This window comes from Heteronotia binoei, chromosome 2, assembly GCF_032191835.1.
Source record: "Heteronotia binoei isolate CCM8104 ecotype False Entrance Well chromosome 2, APGP_CSIRO_Hbin_v1, whole genome shotgun sequence".
NCBI classification, from domain to species: domain Eukaryota; kingdom Metazoa; phylum Chordata; class Lepidosauria; order Squamata; family Gekkonidae; genus Heteronotia; species Heteronotia binoei.
In genome coordinates, this window is record NC_083224.1 from 196,689,170 (window position 1) to 196,707,253 (window position 18,084).

Below are 18,084 nucleotides of genomic sequence, written 5' to 3' on the forward strand. Positions count from 1 at the left end.
AGCAGACATGATACAATTCATAGCAAGAAAGATACATAATGCAATTCATGGCAAGACTCTTGACAATGGGGAGGGGGCGCCCGCCCCATGACGACGTGGCGCCCTAGGCGTGCGCCTATCTCACCTATTCCCATGTCCCGGCCGTGGTTGGATCCCTTATTTCAGTGGTCCCCAACCTTTTTGGCACCAGGGAACAGTTTTGTGGAAGACAATTTTTCCGGAGTGGAGGGGATGGTTTCAGGATGATACAATTGTGTACTTTATTAGTTTGGCACGGTGGTTAAGTGCACAGACTCTTCCCTGGGAGAACTGGGTTTGATTCCTCTCTCCTGCACTTGCAGCTGCTGGAGTGCCCTTGGGTCAGCCATAGCTCTCACAGAGGTTGTCCTTGAAAGGGCAGCTTCTGGGAGAGCTCTCTCAACCCCACCCACCTCACAGGGGGGTCTATTGTGGGGGAGGAAGATAAAGGAGATTGTAGGCCGCTCTGAGACTCTCTCCTTGAAAGGGCAGCTTCTGGGAGAGCCCCACCTACCTTACAGGGTGTCTGTTGTCGGGGAGGAAGGGAAAAGAGATTGTAGGCTGCTCTGAGACTTTGACCTTGAAAGGGCAGCTTCTGGGAGAGCTCTCTCAGCCCCACCCACCTACAGGATGTCTATTTGGGGGAGGAAGGAAAAGGAGAGTGTAGAGCACTCTGAGACTCTGTCCTTGAAAGGGCAGCTTCTGGGAGAGCTCTCTCAGCCCCACCCACCTCACAGGGGGTCTGTTGTGGGGGAGGAAGGGAAGAGAGATTGTAGGCTGCTCTGAAATTTGGAGTGGAGGGCAGGATATATATCCAATGTCATCGTCTTCTCATTTTTATTATTACAACATTGTAATATATAATGAAATAATTAACACTGCTCACAGCCCGGTTGCTAACGGACCGGTACTGATCCACGGCCTGGGGGTTGGAGCCCCCACCTTGTTTGTTGGATGCAGCTTTTTTTCTTTTAAAGGGGAGATGTGGAATTTGGGTTTTTATCCTCAGGGGCAGGGAGAGCAGCCTCTGGCTTCTGGAGCCTGTGCGCCAAAGAAGGGGCAGCGTGAAATCCCACACATCCCCTGTGTTCTGAACGGCCCATCCCCATTAGTAGGTCATTCCCTGAGACCACGTATAGCCCTTGCTGGCAATTGCCGTAGCGGACTTCTCCCCCTCCCTCCCGCCCACCCTGGACGGCAGGGGCCACCAGTCTTTTCTGAGCCCCGGAGCACTTCTGGAATTCTGGCATGGGGTGCAGTCACAAAATGGCTGCCTTAGGAGGCGGGGCCAGCTTCAAAACGGCAGCGAGGTTGCATATAGCCAGAGGTAGAATTCTAAGAGGAGCTCCTTTGCAGATTAGGCCACACACCTCCTGAAGCAGCCAATCCTCCAAGAGCTATCAGGGCCCTTTTTTGTAAGCTTTTGGAGTATTGGCTACAGCAGGGGGGTGGGGCCTAATATGCAAAGGAGCTCCTGCTAGAATCCCACCCCTGCCTATAAGTAATATACTTTTGGCATTTCAAGCTGTCAGAAGCCCTGAACAAATGACTCACGTAGCCCCTCCCTTTTCCTGGAAGCCTTTGGCAGGTGCCAGGAGAGATTTTGGCAGTGCCCACATACCCTGAGGCGCCGTCTTGGGACCCCTTCTTTACAGGACTTTTTTCCTACTCTTATTGGGTTGCTGATTCTTCATGTGCCACAAGAGGGCAGGAGTGCTCTTCTCATTGATTCGTGTTGAGTTCTAATTTGGAAGTTGTTTGTTTAGGCCGAGCGTTGAACCAGTGAGAGACCCTCCATCTTCTGTGGCTTTCCAGGGTTTGGCTAGTTATCACGCGAGGCAAGATGCGGGGGGTGTGGGGTGTTTGCCTCCCGTGGGCTGGTTTTCCTCTTCGACAGCAAACTTGCTCCCACTCGAAACCTTTGCATGTTAAGCATTTGGCTGCCATATAGTGGCGGGGGGTGGGTCTTGTTTGGACACATGGGGGCACAAGGTGTCAAGCGGGATGCAGCTGAGACATTGCGTATTGGGGATATTTGCAGGATCTTTTATACTTCCGCAGGGCCTCTGAGGCAGAGACGCTCCACCAAGGCTTTGCATAAGCACATCGACAGTTGTCATGCTGGCACCTTCTTGGTGTGGTGGTTGTGTGTGGACTCTTATCTGGGAGAATCAGGCTTGATTCCCCACTCCTCCGCTTGAGCTGCTGGAATGGGCTTGGTCAGCCATAGATCTCATGGAAGTTGACCTTGAAAGGGCAGCTGCTGTGAGAGGTCTCTCAGCCCCACCCTCCTCACAGGGTGTCTGTTGTGGGGGAGGAAGGGAAAGGAGATTGTAGGCTGCTCTGAGACTCTGTCCTTGAAAGGGCAGATTTTGGGAGAGCTTTCTCAGCCCCACTTACCTCACAGGGTGTCTGTTGTGGGGGAGGAAAGGAAAGGAGATTGTAGGCCGCTCTAAGACTCTGTCCTTGAAAGGGCAGCTTCTGGGAGAGCTCTCTCAGCCCCATACCTCACAGGGTGTCTGTTGTTGGGGAGGAAAGGAAAGGAGATTGTAGGCCGCTCTGAGACTCTGTCCTTGAAAGGGCAGCTTCTGGGAGAACTCTCTCAGCCCCACCCGCCTCACAGGGTGTCTGTTGTAGGGGAGGAAAGGAAAGGAGATTGTAGGCCGCTCTGAGCCTCTGTCTTTGAAAGGGCAACTTCCGGGAGAGCTCGCTCAGCCCCACCCGCCTCACAGGATGTCTGTTGTGGGGAAGGAAGGGAAAGGAGATTGTAGGCTGCTCTGAGACTCTGAGATTCAGAGTATAGGGCAGGATATAAATCCAATATCATCATCTTCCCACCCCCTCTGGGGGGGGATCCCACCTCCCAATGTAAAGACTGGAATCTTGTAAAGGCAAGACTTTTAAAGTAGTCACTTGCTGGGGTGGAATTCAACAGGAGCTTTTTTGCATATTAGACCACACACCCCGTGATGTAGCCAATCCTCCGAGAGCTTACAAAAAAGAGCTTTGTAAGCTCTCGGTGGGTTGGCTACGTCAGGGGTGTGTGGCCTAATACGCAAAGGAGCTCCTGCTAGGGTGTGTCTGAGAATATATAACATAGCTTGCCTGTTGATTTGTACTGTTTGATTTTGGAGGCTGATCATCACAGAAACGCTTGGGTTTTTCCTCCAGTCACTGGAAACTGAATACTAGCACTTTAAATGAGATGCCGTTGGGGGGTGATTGGCGTTGATTCTCCCCTTCCTATGGCAGATGGAGGTTCCCTAGTCCCCCAGGTGCCTCGTTTTGGGCTGCAGCGGGAGGGTGAAGTGGGAGACGCTTCGCTGGCAAACAAAGCCCTTCAGTCAGCAGAACTTTTGTGCACGCTGCAGCCTGCCATTTGAACTGATGGTTGTGCAGAATCCTTGGGGGGGTGGGCTCCCTCCGGGTGTCCTGCCCCCCCAGGGAAAGTGCATGCGCAATACATCGCCTCTCCTTTCCCGGTGTAGTGAACGCTGCGTGGTCACTGTCCGGCTATGCCTGGCAGATGGTCACTGCAATGGCCTCTCCTGCATCACTGCATCCGTGGCAACACCTTCTCGCTGGTCCCCCCCCCCCCCCCCCGTTTTCACAGAGTTTGCCACGTCACGGTGCGACCGAATGTCCGGCGGTATAACTGGATGGGCAGGCTGGGCTCACCAACCTCGCCAGCCAAGAGAAGGAAAACTCTTAACATCAAGCCCGGGCAGACAGAGCTCGTTAATGCAACATCTACCACCTGGAGGACTCGCTGCCGGCGTCCCGGCTTACTGGGCCATGGCAGATGACCCCATGGTGAAAGGGTGGAGCCAGTACTGCGTACACTGCGCTTCACCTAAAAATTCCTCTGCGCAGGCCTGAAGGGCATATCCACATCCACAACTTTTCCCTGCAGCCACTGTGGCCGGACCTGCCTGTCCCGCATTGGTCTTGTCAGCCACCAGCGAGCCTGCAACAGACGTGGACTACTGCACCTTTCTTAAATCTTTGTTCGCGAAGTCAAGCCGAGAGAGAGCGTGCAGAATCCATATGTCCTTTCAGCTCCCAGACCTGCTCACAAGCAACGGTGGCGTTCAGGGCTTTTTTTGTAGCAGGGACTCCTTTGCATATCAGGTCACACCCGCTTGATGTAGCCAATCCTCCTGGAGCTTATGGTAGGCCCTGGAAGAAGAGCCCTGCAAACTGTTGGAGGATTGGCTACATCAAGGGGGTGTGGCCTAATAGGCAAAGGAGCTCCTGCTACAAGCTGCCCCCCCTCCCGATGGTATTTGCCTGCTCTCATTTTCCTTTTGCTTTCTTTCCTGTGGCATCGGAAGGAGCTGCATCTCTTACCCTAGGTTGTCAGAACAGACCAAAATGAACGCAAGCTCATGGGCTCTGGATTTTGTTCCGGTTAGCCATTCAGTTGCGAACTGCACTTTGTCATTTTGGATATTACAGCCAAGCATCATTAAGAGCTGTCCTTAAAAAAAGGTAAAGGACAGGTCCCCCGTGCAAGCACCAGTCATTTCCGACTCCGGGGTGACGTTGCTTTCATAACATTTTACACGGCAGACTTTTGCCATTGCCTTCCCCAGTCATCTACCCCTTCCCCCCGGCAAGCTGGGGACTCCTTTGACCGCCCTCGGAAGGATGGAAGGCTGAGTCAGCCTCGAGCTGGCTACCTGAAAAATCCAGCTTCTGCCAGGGATCGAACTCAGGTCGTGAGCAGAGCTTAGGACTGCAGTACTGTAGCTTTAACACTCTGCGCCACGGGGCTCTAATAAAGGTAGTCCCCTGTGCAAGCACCAGTCGTGTCCGACTCTGGGGTGACATTGCTTTCACAGTGTTTTCATGGCAGACTTTCTACGGGGTGGTTTGCCATTGCCTTCCCCAGTCCTCTACACTTCCCCCCCAGCAAGCTGGGGACTCATTTGACTGACCTCGGAAGGATGGAAGGCTGGGTCAACCTGGAGCTGGCTACCTGAACCCAGCCTCCGCTGGGATCAAACTTGTCATGAGCAGAGAGTTCAGACTGCAGTACTGCAGGTTTCCCACTCTGCGCTACGGGGCTTTAAGAGCTGTCTTAACCGTGACTTAATGTGAGACTTCGCCCTTGATTTTACCAAGTGGACAGTTCCAAAGTGTGTATCCATATTTGCCTTTGGTTACACGTTTACTCAGCGTGCCAGAGCAATTAGGTGTCAGAGACTTGAGTGTGCAGTGGTTAGTTAAGAAACATCAACTGAGGGGTGACATGAGAGAGGTTTACAAGATTATGCATGGGATGGAGAAGGCAGAGAAAAAAGTACTTTTCTTCCTTTCTCACAATACAAGAAATTGTGGACATTGAATGAAATTGCTGAGCAGTTGGGTTAGAGCTGATAGAAAGAAGTATTTCCTCACGTCACAGGGTGTCTGTTGTTGGGGGGGGGGGAGGTAAAGGAGATTGTGACCACTCTGAGACTCAGAGTATAGGGCAGGATATAAATCCATTATCATCATCTTCTTCTACTCAAAATACAAAGAAAGGCCATTGATGCTTCGCAGGGAACGCAATTGGTTTACTGGGGGACCCACAAACGCCTGGCTCTCCCAGATCCTACCCCCAGTTCTCAAATTTTAAAGAGTTTTATTGGTTTCAGAAAAAGTAGGGGTAAGGCATAGGGGAAATAGAAAGCACAATACATTTGACCTTATTCTGCATCAAAATACTTTTGAAAAATACAAGCTTACATCTACCACACTTTCTTTACGTAAATGTCCCATATTACGTCTATACTAAGCATCATGAACATTTCAAAATTTTCTATTATATTCTATTTTCTATTATAAATCTTTTGCTAAAGTTATCTGTTAATCTTCACACCCCTTCCAACCCTCCCAGCAATTAACACAGAACAATGGTCACATTCAACAGCCAGTTTCCTTATCACTACCCTTCCAGGAAGCCCCACCAAACAATGGGCACATCCACAAACCAATTGCCCTTTCGCTACACCCCCTCCAGCCTAGAAATAGCAGCTCTCCAGCAGCCCTGGCCCCACTCAATGCACAGCAGCCAAGAAGGTCAGAGTGCCTGCTCCGGCTGCAACACCACTGAGGATGTTCTCCGCAGCTGCGAACGAAACGTCTAGAAGAAAAACTTTCTCCAGTAGAACACGGCACTTGAGCCCGAAAGATTCTACAAACCCTAATTTTGACAATTCCGGTAAAGGCAATTTTGTAATATAAAATACAGGGGGGGGGGGGGGGAAGAGAAATAAGTTCCCACCAGAGAATCTTAAGAGTCTTGAGTGTCTAACCAGGCATAAAATTTCATCCAATATTTTCTTGCTTCTTCTTTAGATCTCCCAGCCAACAGCTGGCATAGAAAGTCCAGTTCTGCCACCCCAGTTCTCATCCCTCTTGCATTACCCACAGAAGCAGCAGGACTGGGGGGAAGGGCCAGCAGAGAGGCTGTTTCCCAGACCTCCAGGGGAGACTTTTTGTCCTCCTGAGACCCCTTCCCCCTCCCCCCCGGTAGGCTAAAAATGTATTTATTTAAATTTATATCCTGCCCTCTCTGCAAGCGGACTCAGGGCGGCTAACCATCAATTATATAAAACAATTTAAAACCAATAAAATACATTAAAACAGGGATGTCCAGCTCATTTGTTATGAGGGCTGGATCTGACATAAATGAGAGCTTGTTGGGCTGGGCTGAGCTGTGTCAGGCCAGGCCGTGTGTGAACCTTTTCAATATTAGGTAGCAGAGATACAAACTTTTTAAAGGACACGGACAAACTTGACTAAAGATTTTGTTTAAAAAAACCCCTTCAAACATGCTTAAAACATTGTTGGTCTTAAAGGTGCTTTCTTTGTATTTCTCCCATGCGATCCAGGGAACTGGGCAAAGGAGGCTCTGGCTCTTTCCCCAGGGGACCAGGAGAGAGAGGAGCCTCAACCAATGGAGAAGATCGAGGTTTTGCTCTGTAGCTCCAGTGCGATTGAGCAAGCCTTGCAAGGAAAACTCAGATGCAGAAGAAGGCCGGAGAGAGGGAGAAGGAAGCAGACAAGACCCAGTTGCTAGGGGGCCTGATAGGAGAACATAAGAACATAAGAGAAGCCCTGTTGGATCAGGCCAGTGGCCCATCCAGTCCAACACTCTGTGTCACACAGTGGCCAAAAAAATTATATATATATTTTGTGGTGCTATACATTTTGATATAGACAATAGATTATGTGTCCCCGAACGCAGTGCTCTCTGGGGAACATGCGGAGAAGGGCGGTCCCGTAGATAGCCAGGCCTCCGACCATAAACGGCTTTAAATAGCACCGGCCGCTTGCAGGCTGGAAAAGAGCCCTAGGCCGGCCAGTTTTGACCCGTGGGCTGTATGTTTGACACCCCTGCTCTGTGGCATCGTACCTTGCTGTGATCCTCCCTCAAACCTCATCCTCTCCAGGTCCCAGCCCTGAACCTCCAGTAATTTCCCCGAGATGGTAACCCCTGAAACCTCACCACTCCTTTCTTTCCCTGCTGTCCGTAGGTCTCTAGCGGGAACCTTCTTGCCATCCTGAACCGGCACTACCAGGACATCTCTTGCCTGACCTTCACGGACGACAGCAGCCATTTCCTCTCGGGGGCCAAGGACTGCCTGGTGATCGTGTGGAGCCTGTGCAGGTACCAGCCAGACCGGGGATTGGGGGGAGAAACTTTCCTTCCTTGCCCCCTTCTCCTTAGCAGAGAAGCGACGCGCAAGCCTGCTTTTTTTGCATCTGTCCGCCTTCCCGCGGAGACAATTAGTGCTCTCCGAGAGAAGCTCAGGATGCTTAAGTGTACTTTGCCATTACTGAAATGGGTTTTTAAAGGCTTTCTATCGCTGCGTGGGTCCTGGGAGACGTTCCCTTTGAACAAACACACGCGTGCGGAAACCCTAGGCGTGCACCTGATTTTTTAAAAGCCGCCTCCGGTATGCGCCTAATCACCTGGGGGGGGGGCGGTCTAGGTTTGCGCTTTCGAAAGAAGGTGTGTTTTTTAAATAACACTCTGGCTTGCGGCGCCAGCTGGAAAGAACAGAGATTGTCATCCGGAATCCCCGTCTGGGGAGCCATTCAGGAACTCCAGAAGCGGCGCGCTTCCATCCTGCATGGAAAGGGGGGGGCCGGATTGCTGTCGCTCCCCCCCTCCCCAGTTATTTCGCTGCCAGGGAAGAGCGAAAGCAGACTCCCCACCCCACCCCCGCTGACCCCGTGAGAACCCACTGCAGGCAGTCCTGCTGGGAATGTTCTATCCCATAAAACAAAACCATATAGAAACTGGGGAGGACAGGAAAGCAGGGCAGCGTTCTGAAAAGCCTTCGCCCGAGACAGCTAAACGAGGACAGGGTGTATTTTACGGCTGCAGGCGTGGAGCGCCTGCTGCTGTCATAGCTGCTTCCGTTCCCGTTGCTTGTAAATGTGACTCCAGCATCATCCGTATTTCCTAGTTGCACACAAGGATAGGGTTTTAGAGCAGCCCGGGTGCCCAATCAGGCCCCCCCCGAGGGGTCCTGTTAGGCCCTTGATCAACTGGCTGTCATCTGCTTCCTTCTCCCTCTCTCTTGCTTCCTTCTGCATCACAGCTTGCTTTGCCAGGCTTGCTCAATCACACAGGAGCTACAGAGCAAAACCTCTGTTTTCTCCAAAAGCTGAGGCTGCTACCTTGGGGAGGAAGGGGTGGGGGAATAGTTTGCTTTGTGAGGCCTTCTAAAACGCATAGCAGAGCCAAGCCTCTCTTTCTTCTATTGGCTGAGGCTCCTCCCCAGTCCTCTGGAGAAGGGAGGAAAGAGCCAAAGCTTCCTTTGCCCAGTTCCCTGGATCTTATGGGAGAAATACAAGGAAAGCACCTTTAAGACCAATGAGTGCTAACATTTTAAGCATGCCAGGCTTGCTCAATCACACAGGAGCTCTGTTTTCTCCATTGGCTGAGGCTTCTCCCTTGGGGAGGAAGGGGGGAAGCAGAGCTTGCTTTGCCAGGCTCTCTCAATTGCACAGCAGAGCTACTGAGCCAAGCCTCTCTTCCTTCTATTGGTTGAGGCTCCTCTCGTTCCTGGTCTCCCTGGGGATGGAAGGAAAGAGCCAGAGCCTCCTTTGTCCAGTTCCCTCAATCCCATGGGAGAAGTACAAAGAAAGCAACTTTAAGGCCAATGAGTGCTAACATTTTAAACACGTTTTAAGTTTAAAAAAAAACCCCTGTAATTGTGTTTGCCTCTGTCATTTATAAAATTTGTCCCTATGCTACCTAATCTTAAATAGGAACACACACGGCCCAGCCCGACAAGGTCTCATTCATGTCAGATCCAGTCCTCGTAACAAATGAGTTTGACACCCCTGCTTTAGAGCAGTGAGTTAATCAGAAGCACCCATCCACCCACAACAGTAAGTAAGTGCAATATGCTTATCTCGGATGGAGAATCGTAATTAACACATGGGATTCACTGCCGCAGGAAGTGGCGACGGCTACAGTCTTAGCTTCAAGAGAGGACTGGATAAACATAAGAAGCAGCAGGGCTTATTTTGTAGCAGGAACTCCTTTGCATATCAGGCCACACCACCCTGATGTAGCCAATCCTCCTGGAGCTCACAGTAGGGCCTGTACTAAAGAGTCCTGTAAGCTCTTGGAGGATTCGCTCCGTGTCGGCGGGGGGGGGGGGGGGGGGGGGCTGTGGTCTAATATGCAAAGGAGTTCTTGCTTCAAATAAAAGCCCTGTGGAGCAGAGGTCCATCAGTGGCTCTTAGCCACAAGGTGTAGACCAAACACTGTGTCTGGGGCAGTGATGCTTCAGGGGTATCGAATTCATAAGAACATAAGAGAAGCCATGTTGGATCAGGTCAGTGGCCCATTCAGTCCAACACTCTGAGTCACATAAGAGAAGCCCTGTTGGATCAGGCCAGTGGCCCATCCAGTCCAACATTCTGAGTCACATAAGAACATCAGAGAAGCCATGCTGGATCAGGCCAATGGCCCCTCCAGTCGAACACTCTGTGTCACATAAGAACATAAGAGAAGCCCTGTTGGATCAGGCCAATGGCCCATCCAGTCCAACACTCTGTGTCACATAAGAGAAGCCATGTTGGATCAGGCCAATGGCCCATCCAGTCCAACACTCTGTGTCACATAAGAACATTAGAGAAGCCCTCTTGGATCAGGCCAATGGCCCATCCAGTCCAACACTCTGTATCACACAGTGGCCAATACATACACACACGCACACACACACTGTTGCTAATAGGCTCTGCTCCATATTTTTATGCAACCCCCTCTTGAAGCTGGCTATGCTTTTAGCCGCCACCACCTCCTGTGGCAATGAATTCCACATGTTAATCACCCTTTGGGTGAAGAAGGACTTCCTTTTATCCGTTTTAACCCAACTGCTCATTTGTTATGAGGGCCGGATCTAACCTAAATGAGACTTTTTGGGCTGGGCCATATCAGGCCATGCGTGTACCTATTTAAGATTAGATAGCAGAGATACAAACTTTTTACAGAACACAGACAAACATGACTAAAGATTTTTTAAAAAAAATAAAACATGTTTAAAACATTAGCACTTGTTGGTCTTAAAGGTGCTTTCTTTGCATCTCTCCCATGGGATCCAGGGAACTGGGCAAAGGAAGCTCTGGCTCTTTCCCTCCCTCCCCAGGGGACCAGGACGGGGAGGAGCCTCAACCAGTGGAGAAAATAGAGGTTTTGTTCTGTAGCTCCTGTGCGATTGAGCAAGCTTGGCAAAGTAAGCTGAGATGCAGAAGGAAGCAAGAGAGAGGGAGAAGGAAGCAGATTAGAGCCAGTTGCTCGGGGCCTGGTAGGAGCCCTCCGGGGGCCTGATTCTGCCCCTGGGCTGCATGTTTGACACCCCAGCTCTGTGCTTGGTGCTTGGGGGGCAACCGTGGGAGGGCTTTTGGATTTCTGGCCCCACCAGTGGACCTCCTGATGGCACCTGTATTTTGGCCTCTGCATAATATACTGTCCTGATTCTCTTGTGTTCTTATGAATGTTCTTTCCTAGCATTCATGTCCAACATTTCTATCTCGTAAAAAACAAAAAACAAGGTCCAAGGAATGAGCCCGGCACCTTTTTACATCCGTGTTTGCAACTGAGTTCATGTAAGTTGCTAGTCTGCAAGTTCCATCTATCTGTCTGCACATATTTAAGTACCCATGACCTGAAAGGCTGGGTTTGCAGCTTTGGCACTTGGAGTGGCCGCCCTGACCCTTTTCTGCAAAGAGAAAAGACTGCAATCTCCTTTCCCTTCCTCCCACACAACAGACACCCCGTAAGAGATATTCTGCCTCCAGTTATATCTAGACTGGATTACCATGATGCGCTGTGCCTGGGTGTTTCCTTAAATGTCATGAAGATACGGGATTAATATCCTGCCCTATACTTTGGATCTCAGAGTCTCGGAGCAGTCACAATCTCCTTTACCTCCCCTCCCCCCACAGGAACCCTGAGAGGCAGGTGGGGCTAAGAGGGCTCTCCCAGAAGCTGCCCTTTTAAGGACAGAGTCTCAGAGCAGCCTGCAATCTCCTTTCCCTTCCTCCCCCACAACAGACACCCTGTGAGGCGGGTGGGGCTGAGCGAGCTCTCCCCCAAGCTGCCCTTTCAAGGACAGAGTCTCAGAGCGGCCTACAATCCCCTTTCCCTTCCTCCCCCACAACAGACACCCTGTGAAGTGGGTGGGGCTGAGAGAGCTCTCCCAGAAGCTGCCCTTTCAAGGACAGAGGCTCAGAACAGCCTACAATCTCCTTTCCCTTCCTCCCCCACAACAGACACCCTGTGAGGTGGGTGGGGCTGAGAGAGCTCTCCCAGAAGCTGCCCTTTCAAGGACAGAGTCTCAGAGTGGCCTATAATCTCCTTTCCCTTCCTCCTGCACAACAGACACCCTGGGAGGTGTGCAGGGCTGAGAGGGCTCTCCCAGAAGCTGCCCTTTCAAGGACAGAGACTCAGAACAGCCTACAATCTCCTTTCCCTTCCTCCTGCACAACAGACACCCTGTGAGGTGGGTGGGGCTGAGAGAGCTCTCCCAGAAGCTGCCCTTTCAAGGACAGAGTCTCAGAGTGGCCTACAATCTCCTTTCCCTTCCTCCTGCACAACAGACACCCTGTGAGGTGGGTGGGGCTGAGAGAGCTCTCCCAGAAGCTGCCCTTTCAAGGACAGAGTCTCAGAGTGGCCTACAATCTCCTTTCCCTTCCTCCCCCACAACAGACACCCTGTGAGGTGGGTGGGTCTGAGGGAGCTCTCCCAGAAGCTGCCCTTTCAAGGACCACTCCTACGAGAGCTATGGCTGACCCAAAGCCTTTCCAGCAGCCGCAAGTGGAGGAGGAGGAGGATATTGGATTTGGTTCTGCTCTCCACTCTGAATCTCAGAGCGGTCACGGTCTCCTTTACTTTTCCCCCACAACAGACACCCTGTGAGGTGGGTGGGACTGAGACTGCCCCATTGGCTGGCTTGGGGAAGGCATTTATCTCTTTAAATCACTTCTTGAAGCCAAGCCAGCTGATGGCTTGGAGAATGCATTTAACGTTGCTCTCTTTCCACCTCCCTCTGCCCCATCTATTTTCCCTCCTTCATTCCTTCTCTCAAACATCTGATGTTCATGTCTTGCAGCTCCCAGACATCTGACATTTATTCTTTGTGGCACTTACGTTAAGCAAGTTTGCCCTCCCCTGCTTTATATAATCCACAATATACAACAACTTTGTCTCAGATAACGATACAGTAGGACGGTAGGAAAACCTTCCAGTGCATGACGCTTCTACCGTCCGAAAGTCAGATTGCATTCAGCATGCTTTCTTAAATGCTGACCGATGGAAACTGGCAGTGGCATTCCAGAAACAATAAATTAAAACAAAATAAAAAAATTCAGGAAGCCGGGAAATGAATTATGGCACTTTGACTCTACTAAACCTATGAATATGAAAGATGGTCCCTAGAAGAAGGATAGTTCCTATCCGAAACAAAATTGGACCGGTTCTTTTATTGTGAACTACACTTTGAATGCAATATGACTTTTGGACAGTAGCTGGGTCATGCGCTGGAGGGCTTTCTCACCGTACTATTGTATTGTTGTCTGAGACAAAGTTGTTGTATATTGTAGATTATATAGAGTATTATTTTTCACGCGGAGTGAGTTAGAACATAAGAACATAAGAGAAGCCATGTTAGATCAGGCCAATGGCCCATCCAGTCCAACACTCTGTGTCACACAATGGCCAATAAAAATATATATATACACACACACACACTGTGGCTAATAGCCACTGATGGACCTGTGCTCCATATTTTTATCTAACCCCTTCTTGAAGGTGGCTATGCTTGTGGCCGCCACCACCTCCTGTGGCAGTGAATTCCACATGTTAATCACCCTTTGGGTGAAGAAGGACTTCCTTTGATCCGTTTTAACCTGTCTGCTCAGCAATTTCATCGAATGCCCACGAGTTCTTGTATTGTGAGAAAGGGAGAAAAGTACTTCTTTCTCTACTTTCTCTATCCCATGCATTATCTTGTAAACCTCTATCATGTCACCCCGCAGTCGACGTTTCTCCAAGCTAAAGAGTCCCAAGCGTTTCAACCTTTCTTCATAGGGAAAGTGTTCCAGCCCTTTAATCATTCTAGTTGCCCTTCTCTGGACTTTCTCCAATGCTATAATATCCTTTTTGAGTTAGTTGTTTTTCTTCAATAGCCTTTTCCCACCCTGGCTGGCCTCCGGCTTGGTGAAATTGTTGCAATACAAGTTATTTACATCCCAGCCATTATAGAGTTAACTGTGTTTACCGAAAAGAGGAAGTGATGTATTGTAACCTAAATCCAATTAGGTACTGACCCTTCTAAGTCCGTACTGGTCAGTTGGCATCTTGTGCCTGAAACTCCTTTGATGTTGCATGCAAACTCAGTGGTAGAGCATCTGCTTGGTAAGCAGAAGGTCCCAGGTTCAATCCCTGGCATCTCCAACTAAAAAGGGTCCAGGTAAGTAGGCGTGAAAAACCTCAGCTGGAGACCCTGGGGAGCCGCTACCAGTCTGAGTAGACGATACTGACTTTAGAGAGGGACGGTGGCTCAGTGGTAGAGCATCTGCTTGGGAAGCAGAAGGTCCCAGGTTCAATCCCTGGCATCTCCAACTAAAAAGGGTCCAGGTAAGTAGGCGTGAAAAACCTCAGCTGGAGACCCTGGGGAGCCGCTGCCAGTCTGAGTAGACGATACTGACTTTAGAGAGGGACGGTGGCTCAGTGGTAGAGCATCTGCTTGGGAAGCAGAAGGTCCCAGGTTCAATCCCTGGCATCTCCACTAAAAAAGGGGCCAGGCAAGTAGGCATAAAAAACCTCAGCTTGAGACCCTGGAGAGCCGCTGCCAGTCTGAGTAGACAAGACTGACTTCGATGGACCGAGGAGGGTCTGATTCAGTAGAAGGCAGCTTCAGATGTTCAACTGAATTGCTCTTCTTTCTGGCGCAAAGTTCTCTGCGGAGAAGAACCAGCTATCAAAGGGTTGTTAATTGTAGCCATGTAGCAGATAAGACCTAGTTAGGCATGCTTGTACCTTTTCCTGATGTTTTTCTAGTAAGCTTTATAACTTTTGATAAGCTTAAGCCTCGTCGCCATTTATTGCCCATCTCCACACCTCTGAATTTTTAAACGCATTTCCCAGCGGAGATGCGCTCCCGTGGGAGACTGGGGCTCTGCAGGGCCTGCAAAACTGAGCTATTCCACCAGGCCTTTGGCCCAAGCAGCAGGCGTCAAATCCATTTCAGCTTCCCCTGCCCACAGAAATATATCACCGAACTAATCGTCCTGCAGGAAGCCCGATGAAGAGCCCAGGAGTTTTTGACTTGCTCTGTCTGCTTTCTCGTTATACTGCATCGATTGTTTAACTTGGTTTTATTGTCTGGTGGTGTTACTTATTCAGATCTTGATCGTCATGGCCATCTTCAGGGATAGGACAGGAGATATACCTGCTAAAATAAATTGCATTGCGTTTTCTAGAGCCAATTCGGCATAGTGGTTAACTGGCAGGCTCTTATCTGGGAGAACCGGGTTTGATACCCCACTCCTCCACCTGCGCTTCTGGAGTGACCTTGAGTCAGTCGGTCATAACTCTGTCAGAAGCTGCTGTGGAAAGAGCAGTTTCTGTCAGAGGTCTTTCAGCCCCACCTGCCCAACAGGGTGTCTCTTGTGGGGAAGGAAGGGAAAGGAGATTGTAAGCCACTCTGAGACTCTGTCCTTGAAAGGGCAGCTCCTGGGAGAGCTCTCTCAGCTCTACCTGCCCCACAGGGTGTCTGTTGTGGGGGAGGAAGGGAAAGGAGATTGTGAGCCACTCTGAGACACTGTCCTTGAAAGGGCAGCTCTCTCAGCCCCGCCTGCCTCACAGGGTGTCTGTTGTGGGGAGGGGAAGGGAAAGGAGATTGTGAGCCACTCTGAGACTCAGTCCTTGAAAGGGCAGCTTTTGGGAGAGCTCTCTCAGCCCCACCCACCTCACAGGATGTCTGTTGTGGGAGAGGAAGGGAAAGGAGATTGTAGTCCACTCTGAGACTCTGTCCTTGAAAGGGAAGCTTCTGGGAGAGCTCTCTCAGTCCCACCCACTTCACAGGGTGTCTGTTGTGGGGGAGGAAGGGAAAGGAGATTGTAGTCCATTCTGAGACTCTGTCCTTGAAAGGGCAGCTTTTGGGAGAGCTCTCTCAGTCCCACCCACTTCACAGGGTGTCTGTTGTGGGGGAGGAAGGGAAAGGAGATTGTAGTCCACTCTGAGACTCTGTCCTTGAAAGGGAAGCTTCTGGGAGAGCTCTCTCAGTCCCACCCACTTCACAGGGTGTCTGTTGTGGGAGAGGAAGGGAAAGGAGATTGTAGGCCGCTCTGAGACTCTGTCCTTGAAAGGGTAGCTTCTGGGAGAGCTCTCTCAGCCCCACCCGTCTCACAGGGTGTCTGTTGTGGGGAGTGGAATAGAAAGAGATTGTAGGCCGCTCTGAGACTCCTTTGAGTAGTGAAGGGCGGAGTATAAATCCAGCCTCCTCTTCTTCTAAATAAATAACGAGGCAGAGCTGTGCTGCTTGAGGTTTGCCTAAGGAGCCCTGGGTGGCGCTGGCTGCCCATTTTCCCCCTCCAAAGTAGATATTCTGTTCATGTTGTGCTGCAGCAGCCATTCCGATTTTGGCGCTTCAGCAAATGTTTCATCGCATTTGGCGCTGCAGCACTCACAGTGTGATTTCTTCGCATATATATTTAAAAACGGCATTTTTGTAGCAGGGGCTTATTTGCATATTAGGCCACACACCCCTGATTTAGCCAGTCCTCCAAGAGCTCACAGTAGGCCTTGCAAGCTCTTGGAGGATTGGCTGCATCCGGGACGGGGTGTGTGTGTAGCCTAATATGCAATATATGTGTGTGTGTGTGTAAATTATTTATTTATTCGTTTGATTGTTAAACTTGTATCCCGCCCTCTCGCCATGTCTGTGAGATGGAACCTGCCATTTTAGTCTCTGTTGTTACTCTGTCGTTTTAGATTTTACATATTTCACATTGGTCTTTTATTGTTTTTGTTGTTGATTCTTTTCATAATGTAACTCGCCCTGAGGGTTCCTGTCCTATGGGAAGGGCAGGGTAAAAATCAAATATATAAATAAATATCAGTAGAACAAAGATTTCAGGTTTTCACGGCTGGTAACATCATTAGGGTTTGTAGAATCTTTCGGGCTCAAGTGCCTTGTTCTACTGGAGAAAGTTTTCCTTCCAGACGTTTCGTTCTCAGCTGCGGAGAACATCCTCAGTGGCGTTGCAGCCGGAGCAGGTGCTCTGACCTTCTTGGCTGCTGTGCGTTGAGTGGGGCCAGGGCTGCTGGAGAGCTGCTATTTCTAGGCTGGAGGGGGTATGATGAAAGGGCAATTGGTTTGTGGATGTGCCCATTGTTTGGTGGGGCTTCCTGGAAGGGTAGTGATAAGGAAGCCCCACCAAACAATGGGCACATCCACAAACCAATTGCCCTTTCATTACACCCCCTCCAGCCTAGAAATAGCAGCTCTCCAGCAGCCCTTGCCCCACTCAATGCACAGCAGCCAAGAAAGTCTGAGCGCCTGCTCCGGCTGCAACGCCACTGAGGATGTTCTCCGCAGCTGAGAACGAAATGTCTGGAAGGAAAACTTTCTCCAGTAGAACACGGCACTTGAGCCCCAAAGATTCTACAAACCCTATCAATAAAACGCTACATAAAACCAATTTAAACGTACAGAAACATCAAGACAGTGTGCGATTGCAATAAAAAAGGCCAACGCCATGCTGGGAATTATTAGGAGGGGAATTGAAAACAAATCAGCCAGTATCATAATGCCCCTGTATAAATTGATGGTGCGGTCTCATTTGGAGTACTGTGTGCAGTTCTGGTCACCGCACCTCAAAAAGGATATTATAGCATTGGAAAAAGCCCAGAAAAGGGCAACTAGAATGATCAAAGGTTTGGAACACTTTCCCTATGAAGAAAGGTTAAAACGCTTGGGGCTCTTTAGCTTGGAGGTTACTTGCTGGGGCTGGGGGAGTTGCAAAAGGCTCCCTATGTTTGGTTTAGTTTCCTGCAGCACTCTGCTCTTTATGGGAATTGATTCTCTGAGAAGCTAGAACTCGAGGTCCTTTTCTCACCTCTGCACACTCCTTGTCTGCAGTTAATGTCGGCAGCTTCTGAAAATATTTGTCTTCCGAGCTCCACCTAGCAGCATCTGCTTTAATTTAAAAAAAAAAAAAGTCTCCATCTGTACTGTGCTGAGAGATTTTCTCTCTTCCCTTACGTAGCGTTCTGCAAGCGGAGCACGGCCAAAGCCCCGAGCCCCGCCACGTGTGGTCGCGACACAGCCTCCCCATCACGGACCTCTGCTGCGGGGTCGGCGGACCCATGGCACGGGCCGCCACAGCCTCCCTAGACCAAACAGCCAAGGTAAGAGGGGGGGCACTGTGGTGTGGCTCAGGTGCACTGGCAGAAGATGATGATGATGATATTGGGTTTATATCCCGCCCTCCACTCCGAAGAGTCTCAGAGTGGCTCACAATCTCCTTTCCCTTCCTCCCCCACAA

At 50.3% G+C, this 18,084-nt stretch overlaps 1 protein-coding gene across 1 annotated transcript in view; it reads left to right on the plus strand.

Moving 5' to 3' along the window:
• The window catches only part of WDR18 (WD repeat domain 18), a 103,593-nt gene that overhangs the window by 5,358 nt on the left and 80,151 nt on the right, over positions 1 to 18,084 (plus strand). The window contains exons 3-4 of the mRNA XM_060232823.1: positions 7,545 to 7,678; positions 17,806 to 17,947. Coding sequence (XP_060088806.1) covers positions 7,545 to 7,678; positions 17,806 to 17,947 — 276 coding nt within the window. The remainder of the gene's footprint in view (positions 1 to 7,544; positions 7,679 to 17,805; positions 17,948 to 18,084) is intronic.